Source organism: Aquarana catesbeiana, linkage group LG08 (genome assembly GCF_042186555.1).
Source record: "Aquarana catesbeiana isolate 2022-GZ linkage group LG08, ASM4218655v1, whole genome shotgun sequence".
Classification (NCBI taxonomy): domain Eukaryota; kingdom Metazoa; phylum Chordata; class Amphibia; order Anura; family Ranidae; genus Aquarana; species Aquarana catesbeiana.
The window spans coordinates 25,998,847-26,017,115 of record NC_133331.1 but is presented as its reverse complement, the minus strand read 5'-3'; the positions used below and the strand labels follow the sequence as shown (position 1 = coordinate 26,017,115).

General features: G+C 41.8%; 1 protein-coding gene across 1 annotated transcript in view; it reads right to left on the bottom strand.

The window, feature by feature from the left end:
• LOC141105646 (alpha-2-macroglobulin-like) overlaps positions 1 to 18,269 on the bottom strand; it is a 267,675-nt gene that overhangs the window by 198,837 nt on the left and 50,569 nt on the right. Inside the window, exons 7-9 of the mRNA XM_073595621.1 lie at positions 6,965 to 7,049; positions 5,171 to 5,288; positions 1,593 to 1,707 (exon numbers count right to left, since the gene is read on the bottom strand). Of these exons, the coding sequence (XP_073451722.1) occupies positions 1,593 to 1,707; positions 5,171 to 5,288; positions 6,965 to 7,049 (318 nt within the window). The remainder of the gene's footprint in view (positions 1 to 1,592; positions 1,708 to 5,170; positions 5,289 to 6,964; positions 7,050 to 18,269) is intronic.

The window sequence follows — 18,269 nt, the reverse complement described above, 5'->3', positions numbered from 1 at the left end:
ACTGATGCACTGCGGTTTACTGTGGGTGCAGGGCAATGCACCTGTGGCTTTCCTGTGTGTTAGCTGCACTTTGCCATAGACATTAGACATGTGCACTGCCGAAAAATGTGTTAGTTTTCGTTTTTTGTTTTACATTTAAATTCATAAATTCGTAAATTTGGAAATTCAAAAATTGGGAATTCATACATTTGGAAATTCAACAATTCGAAATTCAAAAATCTAAAAATCCAGAAATCCAAAAATTCGTAAATTCGAAATTTCGGAATTCATAAATTCTAAAATATACAAAAATTCGAAAATCTGGAAATTTGAAAATTCGGAAATTTGAAAATTCAGAAATTTGAAAATTCGGAAATGTGAAAATCCAAAAATTAGAGAATTTGAAAATATGAAAAAGGAAAAGAAAATTAGAAAATTCTAAATAATAACTAACTAACTAATAATAAATAACTATTAAAGTATAGGTATTGCAATTTCCTTTCAAATTTGGCTGTTAGTGAACGTAATGAATACAAATTTATTAAAAGTTATGAATCATCCAAAATAACAAATGCCGCATCTATACAAATGGAATGGAATGAATAAATAATAATAATAATAAAAATAAATTTGTTACGTTCTATTGGTTTAGACACAACGTTATTTCGGATAATTTGTAACTTGAGATAAATTCGTATTCGCTACGTTCACAAACAGCCAAGTTTGAAAGGAAATTCCAATACCTAGAATTCAATAGTTTAGTAATAGTTAAGTTATTATTAGTTAGTTATCATTTCAGATTTTCAAATTTTCTGATTTTCGTTCTTATTTTCGGATTTTCGTTCTTTTGAATTTTCTGATTTTCACTCTTATTTTCACATTTCCCGAATTTCCAAATTTCCAAGTTTTCTGATTTTTGAATTACGAATTTCCGAATTTTCGAATTTCCGAATTTTCGGATTTTTGGATTTTCGAATATTCTAATTACCAAATACTGAATATTCTGAAAAGTTCTTTAAACGGGTTTTCATTCATTTGTATATTTCCGAATTAACAAATTTGTTGAAATTTGTTAAAAAACTAACTCGGAATAAAATGAATTGCACATGTCTAATAGATGTCTGTTATATCCTGCAGGTTAGGTGCACTTTCAGAAAGTGCACCAAACCCACAGCAGGTAAAAACAGAAGTCTATGGCTCAGTGCAGGTAACCCGCAGGTGCACTGCAGGTGCACTGCACTTGTGAGTCAGTTTGAAAGATGCACCACTCCAGAACAGATATGCCTTTAATAGCAGTCTTCAATTTAGGTGTTGGCGGCTGTTGCTGTCTCAGGTGGAGCGCATTTGGTATCACTCTGCCTGTAACAGCAAGACGGAGCTATACAGGAAGCATGGGCTCCACAGCCACCTGGTTCCTCTACCGCTGGCTCCATTCACAACACTGATGCTCTGGGATGGTGGGTCGGCAACCCATGATCTGGGCTTGCCAACTCACCATCCCAGAGCAAGAGCTTGCGGGTCACATCAGAGGGCTCTCCAGTTGGGCACCCCTGATGTACATTACGTGTTCCATTTATAAGCCAGACAGAATAAAGATGAAAACAGACGTTTACCAGTCCCATCCTCGGTGATAGAGGCTTCCCCTTTCAGTACACGCTCCATGTTGTCGTTTCTCATTTTATAGACTGTAGAATTAACCTCTATGGTATCACATCCCGATCTATCCAGCTGTGAGTGAGAGACAGAGAGGAACACAGTGCTGAAATATTAGTGATCAATTGAAGGACTTTAGGGTTGAAAACATATCTATATAAAGGATCAGTCCACAGAACCAACATTTCATTTTAAAGCAAGGAACAAAAATGCAATAGTTTGTAGACTTCCCCTCTGTAACATCTCTAAAATGCACCCCTTTTTAACAAATGAAACCACCAAGCTCCTCATTTACTCCCTTGTTATCTCTCGCCTTGACTATTGCAACTCCCTTCTCATTGGCCTAACTCTCCATAGGCTATCCCCTCTTCAGTCTATCATGAATGCTGCTGCCAGACTTATCCACCTTACCAACCCCTCAGTGTCTGCCAACCCTCTCCTCTAATCCCTACACTGGCTCCCAATCACCTAGCAAATTAAATTCAAAATACCAACCACACCATTCACAACTCTGCCCCCGGCTACATCACCAACCTTGTCTCCAAATATCACCCAAACCATCCTCTCCGCTCTTCCCAAGACCTCCTACTCTCAGGCTCTCTCATCTCCTCCTCCCATGCTTGTCTCCAGGATTTCTCCAGGGCCTCTCCCATCCTCTGGAATTTGCTACCTCAACCTGTCCGGCTATCCCCTACTCTTGCTACCTTCAGGTGATCCCTTAAAACCCATCGCTTCAGGGAAGCCTATCACGTCTCCAACTAATCTCCTACCACTTCCATTAGCTCATTCCCCACAGCTACAACCTTTTGTACTACCTGCCCCACCCTATTAGATTGTAAGCTCTTCTGAGCAGGGCCCTCTTAATCCTCTTGTATTTTATTGTATTATAACTATATTGTCTCCCTTTTATATTGTAAAGCGCTGCGTAAACTGTTGGCGCTATAAAAATCCTGTATAATAATAATAATAATAATAATAATATATTGCAGGTTACACATCCTTAGATGTCATAGCTGCATAGTTTTTTTTGGGGGGGTCTGCTCTCCTTTATTTTCACTTATTGATCCGGCCAGGAACATACTTCCTGTCTTACAGTGACAATGCCCACTATAGTGTATCTATAAAAGGGGCAGTGTTGTCATCCTAGACTTCTTGCTCTTGATTTGGGCTACAGTGCACCCCTTCTCCTTATCTCACTAATAGGGATACTGTAGGTGTTCTGTAGTCCACGAAGGTGAACTGGCCAGGAATAATTATAGTGCTTGATATTTAAGTGCAGCAGAGTGCAAGGAGCTTACTGGATATCTGCAGGATTAACTTTTTTTTTACACTTATCCAACATACCGTATATAACAAAATACTTTTGAAACAGATTGAAAAGGGGAGGAAATAAGAGAAGTTCATTATTCAAGGCAGCATAGTGGCTAAGTGGTTAGCACTTCGGCTTGGCAGCACTAGGGTGATCAGTTAGAATCCCAACCACAACACGACCTGCCTGAAGTTTGCATATTCTCCCTGGCCCATTTGGGTTTCCTCTGGCTACTTTGGTTTCCTCCCACACTCCAAACACTCCAAAGACATGCTGGTAGGCTAATTGGCTCCTGTCTAAATTGGCCCTAGTATGTATGAATGTGAGATAGTGGCCTTATATTGTAAGCTCCTTCAGGGCAGGGACTGATGTGAATGTACAGTATATATGTAAAAGCATAAATTATGGGTGCTATATAAGTACCTGTAATAATTAGGGTTTACACACACTTTAGGCGTCTTGTGTGCCGTTGAGACTGTGGTGGTGAGATATCTGCAGTTCTCTGTTCTTGGGACAGTTTTTATCAGGAAATCTCACTATCCCTGACAGGTAGTGGGAATATGGGGTTGATGTAATAAAGGAGTAGAGCATGTTCACGTTGCTATGTGAATTTTCACTTAGCGAAATTCACATAGTAAATAACACCCAGCTATATAAAAGGAAAATTTAAAGCATAATTAAAACAAAAATGCTGACAGATAGAATTTTTGACAGAATAACCCCTATGGTGGCTCCTGAAATCCTTTTTAATTTTTTTTTTTTTTGCTGCAGAGGTTTCTTTAAGTATTTTTGCTTGTCCATGATTGGATGATGGAAGTTAACAGAGCTTTATCAGATTCCTTTGCTAAGTGAAAATGCTTAAATTAACCCTTATGAATGAGACTGTACCTGCTGAGACACGAAGGCGGTGGTCAGTTCAGCCCACTAAGGTTCCACCTTAACTAAAATTACATTTTAGGTTGAGAAAGAATTTTGTATATACACTATCTCACAAAAGTGAGCACACCCCTCACATTTCTGTAAATATTTTATTATATCTTTGCACGCAACAACACATGCGGCCTGGCTGGCAGAGCAGATTGTGAAGATCCCCCCGCTTGCTGTCAAAACAGGGAGCTGGAGACGGTGCATCTGTAACATGGTACACTCTGAATGTATATAACATGTTACAAAAGGTGAACTTCTCCTTTAAACTGGCTAAAAACTAGTAGAATTGTGTTACAAATTGTTTAATTTAAGAGCGTTCTTGCAATTTTCTAATCATTAGTGGAGTCAATTTCAATTCAACTGAGGAGAAAATTCGAAGGAGCAGGAAGGAACAAACAGATTTCGAATGCCCCGTACACACGATCAGATTTTCCGACAGGAAATGTTGGATGTGAGCTTGTTGGCGGAAAATCCGACCGTGTGTATGTTCCATCAGACATTTGTTGGCGGACTTTCCGCCAACAAATGTTGGCTAGCATATTCTCAAATTTTCCGCCAACAAATGTGTGTTGTCGGGTTTTCCAATGGTATGTACACAAGGACGAGCTGGAAGCGCTCGGTCTTGTAAAACTAGCGTTCGTAATGGAGATTTCACATCAACTCGCCGTACGTCTTGTACGTCGCTGCATTCATAATTGTTGGCCAACATTTGTGTGACCGTGTGTATGCAAAACAAGTTGGAGCCAACAACCTTAGAACAAAAGTCCACGGTTTTGTTGTTGGAAAGTCTGATCGTGTGTACAAGGCATATCAGTATATGTGGTTTTCATTCGATAAAATCCAGTCAATCCAAAACTGAATGTTAAAAGCAATACAAATGTTGAACTACTTTAAAGACGAAGTTCGTAAAACTGTCAAGAGAATATACTGCGTACTGAGAGTTTTTGTACAAATTCTTGTAAAAAATGTATTTTCAAAGTGAGAATGAGAAAGGGAGGAAAAAAAGATTTTTGTTCAGATAAATTGTTTTCTGCCAAGCTAAGTTTGTACGTTAGATAGAGAAGCCATATGTCTATGACTAGCCTTAGAAAAGTTTATCAGAATGTAAAATTTTGAGATCAACAAAATTTTCCCTATAGCACATTGACACTTTCAAATTATTTATAGTTTATTTGGACTGGGAGTCTCTGTCCTCTTACAAAGATCATATTCTTTACAGATTCTCTTTAAAATTGTAAGGGGGCTCCCCAGTTTGTTCTTTATTGTCCAGTTCAGATTTAGCTGCCATTCTGTGGCACCTACCTTTCCGCTGAATTTAGCACAGATGTTAGTTTTCTTTCCTCGTCTCCACCGATATGAATAATACTGTCGGCACACAGTGGCTGTATAGTTTCCTTGAACTGGCTTCCCATAAGTGTATCTAAAAGATATAACACATTTATACAATGTGTTATTTTTTTACAAAGCATTATTTAGAAAATTTTAAGTCATGTGATTTCTTTCTTCTAGCCACTAAGCAGTATCTGCATTAACCACTTCCGAATTGCCCACCGTCGTTATATGTCGGCTGTTTGAAGATGATTATCATTATTATGGCAGCAGCTAGCTGCCATAACCTCGGTATCCTCTTCTTCAGTGAGCAGTCCGGATTCAGATAAAAGTGGTCTCTGCTCCGGATTCACTTTTATTGGTGGCGGGAGAGAGGGGCCCCCCTCCCACTGTGCTCCGGTGCCCTCCGCCAATTACCGGAGCCGTCGGCAGCAGCGGAGGCGATCGGATGCTTCTTATGGACTGACATGGAGATGAGTGAGGGGAAGATGGCCCCCATCTCTCTCCATATCATTGCAGGGCAGAAGCGACATCAAAACGTCACTTCCGCCTATAGCTCTTAAAGGGGACATTTTTTTTTCATTTTTTTAAATGACAATTTTTTTTTTACTGCATTTCAGTGTAAATATGAGCTCTGAGGTCTTTTTGAAAGTCTCATATTTAAGAGGTCCTGTCATGCTTATTTTCTATTACAAGAGATGTTTACATTCCTTGTAATAGGAATAAAAGTGACACAATTTTTTTTTAAAAAACAGGGTGAAAATAAAAAATAAAAGGTAAAATAAATAATAATAAAAAAAAAATGTAAACACGCCCCATCCTGATGAGCTTGCGTGCAGAAGCCAACGCATATGTGAGTAGTGCCCACATATAAAAACGATGTTTAAACCACACATGTTAGGTATCGCCGCGATCGGTAGAGCGAGAGCAATAATTATAGCCCTAGATCTCCTCTGCAACTTAAAACATACAACCTGTAGAATTTTTTAAACATCGCCTATGGAGATTTTTTAGGGTAAAAGTAAGTCGCCATTCCATGTGCGGCTGCAATTTTGAAGCGTGACATGTTGGGTATCAATTTATTTGGCATAACATTATTTTTCACAATATAAAAAAAAAATGGGCTAACTTTACTGTTGTCTTATTTTTTAATTCAAAAAAGTGTCTTTTTTTTTAAAAGTGTGCTTGTAAGACCGCTGTGCAAATACAGTGTGACAGAAAGTATTGCAATGACCGCCATTTTATTGTCTAGGGTGTTATAAAAAATGTATAATGTTTGGGGGCTCTAAGTAATTTTCTAGCAAAAAAAAATGTTTTTAACTTGTAAACGACAAATCTCAGAAAGAGGCTCGGTCCTTAAGTAGTTAACCAGAATTTGGTGTCTTCTATTGCCTCGTTTCCACTGAGCGGATCGGTTCGGTACGGTACGCTATTTTGGGTGTTTTCATTATGAAAGCGCCCCATACAACCGAACCACTCCATTCAGGGTCCTGCTTCAGATGTGGGGCCATAGAAAATGGAATGGTTCGGTTAGGGCAGAGCTACAATACATTCCACTGATTGGCTGACAGAAAACCCTCTGCTGTGCTATGCTGAGGCATTTTTTCTAAACCCTGTATGGCCCCATGTGGTCCCACTTGCAGTGGAAAAGCTCACCAGAATAGACCGGACCTTTCTAGGCCATTCAAACTGCACCGACCCGAACCGATCCGCTAAGTGGAAACGAGGCATTTGTATCCATTCATCCTTATTGGAGTTCAGACTCACCTTCCACATATGTGAAGTGGGAACTGCTCACTGTTAAACATAACAACCTTGGGGAACTGAAGAGTAACTTCAAACTTTGGAAGAACTGTAGAGGAAGATTTGAGTTGGTGATGACTACTGATAAGTAAACCAATCTGTGCAAATTACGAGTCAAACTGAAACAACAAGCTTTACACTGACATTTGGGGATAATAAGTAATTCAATTGTGACATTTTGGCATTTATATTGAAAACATGGCTAATCATGCCAAAAAACTGTCTTTTATTCAAGGATAGTGATCACATGAAACCATTTATTATCACATAGTTTTTTGGCTCCTTTTAAAATCATAATAATAACAGAAATCACCCAAATGGCACTGATCAAAAGTTTACATACCCTGGAATGTTTGGCCTTGGTACAGACACAGAAAGTGGCACACAAGGGTTAAAATGGCAATTAAAGCTTAATTTCTCACATCTGTGACTTTTTAAATCACTTTTAGTGTCTGTGTATAAATAGTCAATGAGTTTGTTAGCTCTGGACACATGGATGCACTAAGCAGGCTAGACACTGAGCTATGAAGAGGTAGAAAAAACAGTCAAAAGACCTGCGTAACAAAGTAATGGAACTTTACAAAGATTGAAAAGGATATAAAAAGATATCCAAAGCCTTGAATATGCCAGTCAGTACTGTTCAATCCCTTATTACGAAGTGGAAAATTCAGGGCTATTTTAAAACCAAGCCAAGGTCAGGTAGACCAAAAAAGATTGCAGCCACAACTGGCGGAAGAATTACCCAGGATACAAAGAAAAACACACAGGAAACCTCAAGAGAAATACAGGCTGCTCTCCAAAAAGACGGTGTTGTTGTTTTTAAGGAGCACAATTCAACGATACTTGAACAAAAAGGAGCTGCATGGTTGAGCTACCAGAAGGAAGCCTTTACTGCGCCAATGCCACAAAAAAGCCCAATGAGGCATGTCAAGGCGTTGTTGGGCATATTGTAACCAGGCTTTTTTGTGGAACTTGTGCAGTAAAGGCTTCTTTCTGGCAACTTGACCATGCAACTTTTTTTGTTCAAGTATCATCGTATTGTGCTCCTTAAAAACAACCACATCATCTTTTTTCAGAGCAGCCTGTATTATCCTAAGGTTCCCTGTGGGTTTTTCTTTGTAGCCCGAACAATTCCTGTGGCAGTTGTGGCTGAAATCTTTCTTGATCTACCTTACCTTGGCTTGATATCAAGAGATCCCCAAATTTTCCACTTCTTAAATGAATGAACAGTACTGACTGGCATATTCAAGGCTTTGTATATCTTTTTTATATCCTTTTCCATCTTTGTAACGTTTCATTACCTTGTTACGCAGGTCTTTTGACTGTTCTTTTCTGCTCACCATGGCTTAGTATCTAGCCTGCTTAGTCCATCCATGTGAGAGCTAACAAACTCACTGACTATTTATTATGGTTGCACCAATACCACTTTTTTAAGACCGAGTACAAGTACCGATACTTTTTTTCAAATACTCGGCAATACAAGTACCAATACTTTTTTAATGTCAAGTGACAGTTTTCAAAGCACAATACAGACTAATGATATCTTTTTTATAACTTTGAAGAACTGTAACTGTCAGTGGCACTGATGAGGAGGCCCTAATATGCAGCAGCGCTGATGAGCACTGAGAGGTGGCACTGACTGATGGGCACTGATTTGCAGCACTAATGGCTGGCACTGATATGCAGGACTGATAGGTGGCACTGACTGATGGGCACTGATTTGCGGCACTGATGGCTGGCACTTATGGGCACTGATAGGTGGTACCGATATGTGGCACTGAATGATTGGGCAATGATAGGTGGAACTGTTTGGTAGGCAGTGGCACTGAAAATAATGCAGCACTAAAATAAAATTGATAAAAGAGTGAGCTGTACACTGCAACGCCCATCTTGATACACCCTGAACTCGGCCTTAGTAAGCCTAGTCAGAATGCAGCAGCAAACATAGTTACATAGTTACATAGTAGGTGAGGTTGAAAAAAGACACAAGTCCATCAAGTCCAACCTATGTGTGTGATTATGTGTCAGTATTACATTACATATCCCTGTATATTGCGGTCATTCAGGTGATTATCTAATAGTTTCTTGAAGCTATCAATGCTCCCCGCTGAGACCACCGCCTGTGGAAGGGAATTCCACATCCTTGCCGCTCTTACAGTAAAGAACCCTCTACGTAGTTTAAGGTTAAACCTCTTTTCCTCTAATTGCAATGAGTGGCCACGAGTCTTATTAAACTCTCTTCTGCGAAAAAGTTTTATCCCTATTGTGGGGTCACCAGTACAGTATTTGTAAATTGAAATCATATCCCCTCTCAAGCGTCTCTTCTCCAGAGAGAATAAGTTCAGTGCTCGCAACCTTTCCTCATAACTAAGATCCTCCAGACCCTTTATTAGCTTTGTTGCCCTTCTTTGTACTCGCTCCATTTCCAGTACGTCCCTCCTGAGGACTGGTGCCCAGAACTGGACAGCATACTCCAGGTGCGGGCGGACCAGAGTCTTGTAGAGCGGGAGAATTATCGTTTTATCTCTGCAGTTGATCCCCCTTTTAATGCATGCCAATATTCTGTTTGCTTTATTAGCAGCAGCTTGGCATTGCATGCCGTTGCTGAGCCTATCATCCACTAGGACCCCCAAGTCCTTTTCCATCCTAGATTCCCCCAGAGGTTCTCCCCCCAGTGTATAGATTGCATTCATATTTTTGACACCCAAATGCATTATTTTACATTTTTCTACATTGAACCTCATTTGCCATGTAGTCGCCCACCCCATTAATTTGTTCAGGTCTTTTTGCAAGATTTCCACATCCTGCAGAGAAGTTATTGCCCTGCTTAGCTTAGTATCGTCTGCAAATACAGAGATGGAACTGTTTATCCCATCCTCCAGGTCATTTATGAACAAATTAAATAGGATTGGTCCCAGCACAGAACCCTGGGGGACCCCACTACCCACCCCTGACCATTCTGAGTACTCCCCATTTATCACCACCCTCTGAACACGCCCTTGTAGCCAGTTTTCAATCCATGTACTCACCCTATGGTCCATGCCAACGCACCTTATTTTGTACAGTAAACGTTTATGGGGAACTGTGTCAAATGCTTTTGCAAAATCCAGATACACCACGTCTACGGGCCTTCCTTTATCTAGATGGCAACTCACCTCCTCATAGAAGGTTAATAGATTGGTTTGGCAAGAACGATTTTTCATGAATCCATGCTGATTACTGCTAATGATATCATTCTTATTACTAAAATCTTGTATATAGTCCCTTATCATCCCCTCCAAGAGTTTACATACTATTGATGTTAGGCTAACTGGTCTGTAATTCCCAGGGATGTTTTTTGGGCCCTTTTTAAATATTGGTGCTACATTGGCTTTTCTCCAATCAGCTGGCACCATTCCAGTCAATAGACTGTCTGTAAAAATTAGGAACAACGGTCTGGCAATCACCTGACTGAGTTCCCTAAGTACCCTCGGATGCAAGCCATCTGGTCCCGGTGATTTATTAATGTTAAGTTTCTCAAGTCTAATTTTAATTCCGTCCTCTGTTAACCATGTAGGTGCTTCCTGTGTTGTGTCATGAGGATAAACACTGCAGTTTTGGTTACTGAAGCCCCCCGATTCACTCGTGAATACTGAGGAGAAGAATAAATTCAATACCTCTGCCATCTCCCCATCCTTTGTAACCAGATGTCCTTCCTCATTCTTTATGGGGCCAATATGGTCTGTCCTCCCTTTTTTACTGTTTACATACTTAAAGAATTTCTTGGGATTTTTTTTGCTCTCCTCCGCTATGTGTCTTTCATGTTCTATCTTAGCCATCCTAATTGCACCCTTACATTTCTTATTGCATTCTTTATAAATTCTGAATGGTGTGGATGATCCCTCAACCTTGTATTTTTTGAAGGCCTTCTCCTTTGCTTTTATATGCATTTTTACATTGGAGTTAAGCCATCCAGGATGTTTGTTCGCTCTTTTAAATTTATTACCCAATGGGATACATTGGCTAATGCCCTTATTTAATATGCTCTTAAAGCAAACCCATCTCTCCTCTGTATTCTTTGTTCCTAATATTTTATCCCAATTTATGCCTTTTAGCAAGGTTTGTAGTTTAGGGAAGTTGGCTCTTTTGAAATTCAGTGTCTTTGTGTTCCCTTCATGTCTCCTATTTGTGTGATTTATATTGAAACTAATTGACCTGTGATCGCTGTTACCTAAATTGCCCCGTATTTCCACATCTGTTATCAGGTCTGTATTGTTGGTAATCAGTAGATCTAGTAATGTTTTATTTCTAGTTGGTGCGTCTACCATCTGACCCATAAAATTGTCCTGCAAGACATTAAGGAACTGGCGAGCCTTAAATGAATGCGCGGTTCCCTCCGCCCAGTCTATGTCTGGATAATTAAAATCCCCCATTATGATAACACTTCCCATCCTTGCTGCTAATCCAATTTGTGATAGGAGATCCGTCTCCACTTCCTCCCTCAGGTTAGGGGGCCTATAGCATACTCCCAGTATTATTTTCCCCTTAGCTTCATCCCTTTGGAGCTCTACCCATAAAGATTCCACCTCCTCCCTAGCCCTCTCAGTGATGTCATCTCTCACATTCACTTGTACATTATTCTTGATATATAGGCATACCCCTCCCCCTTTTTTACCCTCTCTATCCTTGCGGTATAGGGTATACCCTTGAATGTTTGCCAGCCAATCATGAGAGCTGTTGAACCAGGTCTCTGAAATTCCCACAAAATCCAAATCCTCCTTGTACAACAGTATCTCTAGTTCACCCATCTTGTCCGCCAGGCTCCTGGCATTGGTGAACATGCCACATAGTTTAGACCGGTCGCATATTGTCCTCGTATTGGGTGTTTCAAGATTGCAACTTGGACTTGCTACTATACTCACCTTGTGTTTTTGTGCTTTGGTTAACCTACCACTAATGCCCCCAATACTACCCTCTGGAATATCTTCCGCGCTGGCTATCACTGTCTCTGGACCCTCCCCCCCATCGCCTAGTTTAAAAACCCCTCTAACTTTTTGGCCATCTTCATTCCCAGCAGATCTGCACCCTCCTCATTTAGGTGCAGTCCGTCCCTTCTATAGTACCGGTTACCGACTGAGAAGTCGGCCCAGTCCTCCAGGAACCCAAACCCCTCCTTACTACACCAGCTCTTCAGCCACTTGTTTACTTCCCTAATCTCCCTCTGCCTCTCTGGTGTGGCTCGATGTACCGGTAGTATTCCTGAGAACACTACCTTGGAGGTCCTTTTCCTCAATTTAGCTCCTAAGTCCCTAAAATCGTTCTTTAGGACACTCCATCTGCCTCTGACTTTGTCATTGGTGCCAACGTGCACCATGACAGCCGGGTCTTCCCCAGCCCCTGCCAGTAATCTGTCCACAAGATCCGTGATGTGCCGAACCCGAGCGCCCGGTAGACAACATACTGTTCGGCGCTTCAGGTCTTGGTTACAGATTGCCCTCTCTGTCCTTCTAAGAATTGAGTCCCCTACCACCAGAATCTGTCTTTCCTTTCCCTTTGCTGCCCCCCCACTCTCACTGGAGGAGTTCTTCCCCTGGCAGCTAGGAGAGTCCCTCAACTCCAGCAGTGCTGGTCCCTGACTGGTTACACCAATGTCACTCAATGGAGCGTACTTATTGGGATGCTCCAGTCCTGGATCGGCCTCCCTGGCACTTCCCCCTCTACCCCTCCTGACTGTCACCCATCTACTCTTTGCTAGTGCCTGCACCTCTTTGTCTCCACCCGCCTCTGTGCTGGCCCCTGCCGGCACCTGCCGTGTACGTTCCTGGCTCACCTTTAGTATGGAGGGACTTCTCAGTGCTGACAGTTGCTTCCCCAGATTCAGAACCTGGGCTTCCAGGGAAACAATGTGCTTACATTTTGCACAGCAGTATTCGCCCTCGATCGGATGATCAAGGAACGCATACATGCGGCAAGATGTACAAAGAGTCGCCTCTCCACACCCGCCGGGCATCGTACCTATTAAATTTAGTGAGGATTTGGGGATTTTACCCTGTCCAAATTACCTAACAACTAGCTTCCTGGCACTAATACTCAAGACAATACACAGGTACACAATACACAAGTACTAACGATCCACACACACTACTCAGACAACACTCAGATACTCACACTACACAGGTACTATGACCCCTGTTATAACCTCCTGTTTTAAACTCTTGTTTATAACTCCCACTTAAAAAAGCTCCACTTACACCAAGCTCCACAGCTTCAAACTGAGCACACTCAACTGAGTCCTACAACAAGTTAAATAGTCACCTGGGAGCAATTAACCACACCCTTAATTGATAGACTGATGAAACAAAAGAAAAAAAAAAAAAAAAAAAGAAAAGCTATTTAAAAAGTGACAGCAAAAGGCAAGATAAAAACTAAAAGGAAAAGTCCCCAAAATGCAACCCAGCAAACACCAACAGACAGCAGCAATACACACACCAACAGACAGCAGCAATACACACACCAACAGACAGCAGCAATACACACACCAACAGACAGCAGCAATACACACACCAACAGACAGCAGCAATACACACACCAACAGACAGCAGCAATACACACACCAACAGACAGCAGCAATACACACACCAACAGACAGCAGCAATACACACACCAGCAGACAGCAGCAATACACACACCAGCAGACAGCAGCAATACACACACCAACAGACAGCAAGTATAGTATATAGTATATGGGCTGGATGTAACAAGATGTCTGCTCCTGCCTTCTAACTGCAGGCTACTGAGGCCGAGTGCAGGGGCCGAGTGCAGGGTGTACCAAGATAGGCATTGCAGTGTACATCCTCTGTTGGAGACTTGGGCCGTCACTTCCGTTAATGATTCTGATGGCCTGGGTCACCGATGCTGATGGATGGCTGCGGCTGCAACCCACACCCCTGCCTCATAAGCTTACCTTCCTCCACTGCAGCCTGCAAGGACTCTCACTGTGTCAGGACCTGCGCTCTGCCTTCTCCCACCAACTCCACCCACCCACTGACTTCCGGGATGCAGGTATCGGTTGAAGCATCGGGAGCATTTGCTCGAGTACAAGTACTTGGGCAAATACTCTGAATTGGCACCGATACCGATAATAGTATCGGTTAGACAAGTGCATTCGTTTTTGTCCGAATGCATTTTCGTTCCGAATTTCAGGTATTTTTGTTATCGTTTTAACAAATGATAATGAAAGAACAGAATACGAAAATCGAAAGATCCGACATAAACAAATGCTTTATTTTAGTTTTCGTTGTGACAACAGTTCGATATAGATAGGAGATTCGACATGACGCTGACAATAAAAATCTGTGTCTATCAAACCCGTGGTCGAATGTGCCTAACCTTAGCTCTATTAGTCCAAGATTATTCTACATAGAGAGAAAAGATTCAACATAGAGAGAAAAGATTTGACATAGAGAGAAAAGATTTGACATAGAGATAAAAGATCGTTGCTGGAATTGGGTGGGGGAAGTAAAATAAAAATGATGATGATGATGAATGTTATTGGCTGATTGTAACCAAAGAGGAGGGACAGTAAAATAGCTAGAACTAAGTACACACGTACAGCCAACTTATTTTCACTTATGATTTGCTAACAGAGAGAGACACACACACTGAATCATTTCAGAAGACAGTCAATCCTAGCTGGTCCGTTTGTCAGAGAACCTGAATTATTTAGCAATTAAGCATAAGCACAGCAGCAGAACAATAGTGAAGCAAGCTACAGTTCAACTTAACTTTTTCATAATAATCTGCTGCTATCGTGTTAGTGTTGTGAACTTGATAGTGATACTGGTGTTGCTAGTTTTGTGACAGCCTCAGAGACTGCCCGTGTTGTGGGGGGGGTTTATTATTATAGATTATATATTATAATGCCATAATATATGACACAACGTTGGATGCCGCGCCCGCCATTGCACTTGGAGATTGAGAAATGAATGTGGAAGTTGGCTGACTGTTGGGTAGAGTAGACCATTCAACATGAACGACAAAGATTCAACAAAGCAACGAAAAACATACAAACGTTGAATCTTTGGCTTATGGTGTCTGTCGAAAGTTCTAAGAAGATTCGACAGAGCAGCTAAACTGTACGACGCCGCAATCATACATTTCCGGTCAAATGCATCCGCGCATAGGCTATAGAAAAATTCTAATGTTGGTTGACTAGTAAAATAATTAATAAATATAATTATTCTTAGTCATACAACATTAGAATTCTACTACAGCTAGCTTGTAGGCTGAAAATTTGACCGGAAATGTACGATTGCGGCGTCGTACAGTTTAGCTGCTCCGTCGAATCTTCTTTGAACATTCAACAGACACCATAAGCCCTCAATGACAGATTCAACCTTAATTAATTTGCAATTTTTAATGAAAAATGAAATGAATAAAAACGAATTTCGGGAGTAACTAAATAAATTTAAATTCCGAAACGAAATATTTCAGTGTGTCTAGTATCGGTATCGGTGCAACCCTACTATTTATACACAGAAATTAATTACGATTTAAAAAGCCACAAATGTGGGAAATTAACTTTTAATAGCCATTTTAACCTGTTTGTGCCACCTTCTGTTTCTGTACCAAGGCCAAACATTCTAGGGTATGTAAACTTTTTTTCAGGGCCATTAGGGTGATTTCTGTTATCATTATGATTTTAAAAGGAGTCAAAAAACTATGTGATGATAAATAGCTTCATGTGATCATTATCCTTGAACAAGACAGTTTTTTGGCAAGATTAGTTATATTTTCAATATAAATGCCAACATTTCACAATTTCTGCCAGGGTATGCAAACTTTTGAGCACAAATGTACCTACTCTTCTATACAATATAAATATATTTTATTTGTTTTGGAAGTCCCTTGTTTTTTTATACCATGACACATTTTTCTGGCTTACGTTGGACGTTCCTCAGTTCCTTCATAATTAAATATTTTATGTTTGTGTTGGAGGTCCCTCATTTCTTTATGAAATAAATATTTTTTGCTTGTGTTGGAGGTCCCCTATTTGATTATGGCATAAATATTTCTTGCTTTGGAAGGGAATGAGGAAGAAACATTACTTCCTAAAGAAACAAGGGACTTTCAACACAAAAATTTCATTATGACATGAATGAAGCTTGAGTTGGAAATCCCTGATTTCTTTAGGACATAAATATTCCTCGCTTGAGTTGGAAGTCCCTCAATTCTGTAGGACATAAATATTTCTTGCTTTCATTCCCAGAAGTCCCAGATTTCTTTATGACAAAAATATGTCACATTGACACATGGCTGGGTGGCATATGCTGGAGTTCTTTCAATAAAGTGGCTTTAATTAATTCCTCTCTACACTTCAGCGATTACACGAAAGGAAAATCTACAGCAAACAGACTTCAGGTGAACTTGTTTCCCCATTTAGATTTCCCTCCTCTCTATAACATGTGCTCTCTACTTCCCCTTCTCACAGTTGTGTCCTCTCCTCTTCTCCTCTCTTCTCCACCCTACAGCCTGAATATATCACCCTCACTTCTGACTTCTTATTGCTGCACTCATCACCTCTTCCTAATTCTAAACCCACATGCTAATAAGACCTCCAGGGTACTGAGGCATGTCCCTTCATACAACTCCCATATTACCTCCCTAACCCTTTTTCTTCTCCTAACTTTCGGAGATATATCACCAAACCCTGGGCCTCCATCATTTAACTGGTGCTGAGGATTTTGGTGGGCCTTTGTATGGAAACAAAATGAAAATGCAAACATTTTTTGCTAAAACAAATTAAATATACTCTCACCAGTAATATCAGCCATGCAGCCTCTGAGCAGCAGCAACACCACCAATACCACCTGCTATGCGGTCTCTCACTAACAGCAACATAGGGTGACCACATTTCCAAACTGCCATTCAGGGATATTCCCCCTTTCCCAAAAAAGATGATAGGGGATTTAGTCTCGGGGTTGATGGGGAAATAGGTGGCAGGGGTGATTATCGGGGAAATGGCTGGTGTTAGCACTTAAAATCATCCTGACACTATGCTTGATATGGCGTCAGGATGATCAAATTCCATTATTTCTATTACTATATTGTAATATATAGTGAAATAGTTCAACTCACCATGATGCAGAATCAGTGGGAACCTGAGCTTGTCACCAGATGCAGCATGTCACTTGCCACCATCGCCTGCCGCCAGATGCAGCATGCCAGATACCACCCATAGCCTGCCATCAGATGCAGTGTGCCACTTGCCACAAGCAGCATGCCACCAGATATGGTGTGCCACTTGCCACCAGATACAGTGTGCCACTTTCCACCAGCAGCATGCCACCAGTTACAGTGTGCCACTTGCCACCAGCAGCCTGCCACCAGATACAGTGTGCCACTTGCCACCAGCAGCCTGCCACCAGATACAGTGTGCCACATGCCACCAGCAGCCTGCCACCAGATACAGTGTGCCACTTGCCACCAGCAGCATGCCACCAGATACAGTGTGCCACCAGCAGCATGCCACCAGATATGGTGTGCCACTTGCCACCAGATACAGTGTGCCACTTGCCACCAGCAGCCTGCCACCAGATACAGTGTGCCACTTGCCACCAGCAGCCTGCCACCAGATACAGTGTGCCACTTTCCACAAACAGCATGCCACCAGATACAGTGTGCCACTTGCCACAAGCAGCATGCCACCAGATACAGTGTGCCACTTGCCACCAGCAGCCTGCCACCAGATACAGTCAGCAGCTTGCCATCAGATACATTGTGCCACTTGCCACAAGCAGCATGCCACCAGATACGGTGTGCCACTTGTCACCAGATACAGTGTGCCACTTGCCACCAGCAGCCTGCCACCAGATACGGTGTGCTACTTGCCACCCACAGCCTGCCACCAGACACAGTGTGCCACTTGCCAACTGCAGCCAGCCACCAGATACAGTGTGCCACTTGCCACAAGCAGCATGCCACCAGATACGGTGTGCCACTTGTCACCAGATACAGTGTGCCACTTGCCACCAGCAGCCTGCCACCAGATACGGTGTGCTACTTGCCACCCACAGCCTGCCACCAGACACAGTGTGCCACTTGCCACAAGCAGCATGCCACCAGATATGGTGTGCCACTTGCCACCAGATACAGCGTGCCACTTGCCACCAGCAGACTGCCACCAGATATGGTGTGCCACTTGCCAACAGAAGCATGCCACCAGATACAGTGTGCCACTTGCCACAAGCAGCATGCCACCAGATACAGTGTGCCACTTGCCACCAGCAGC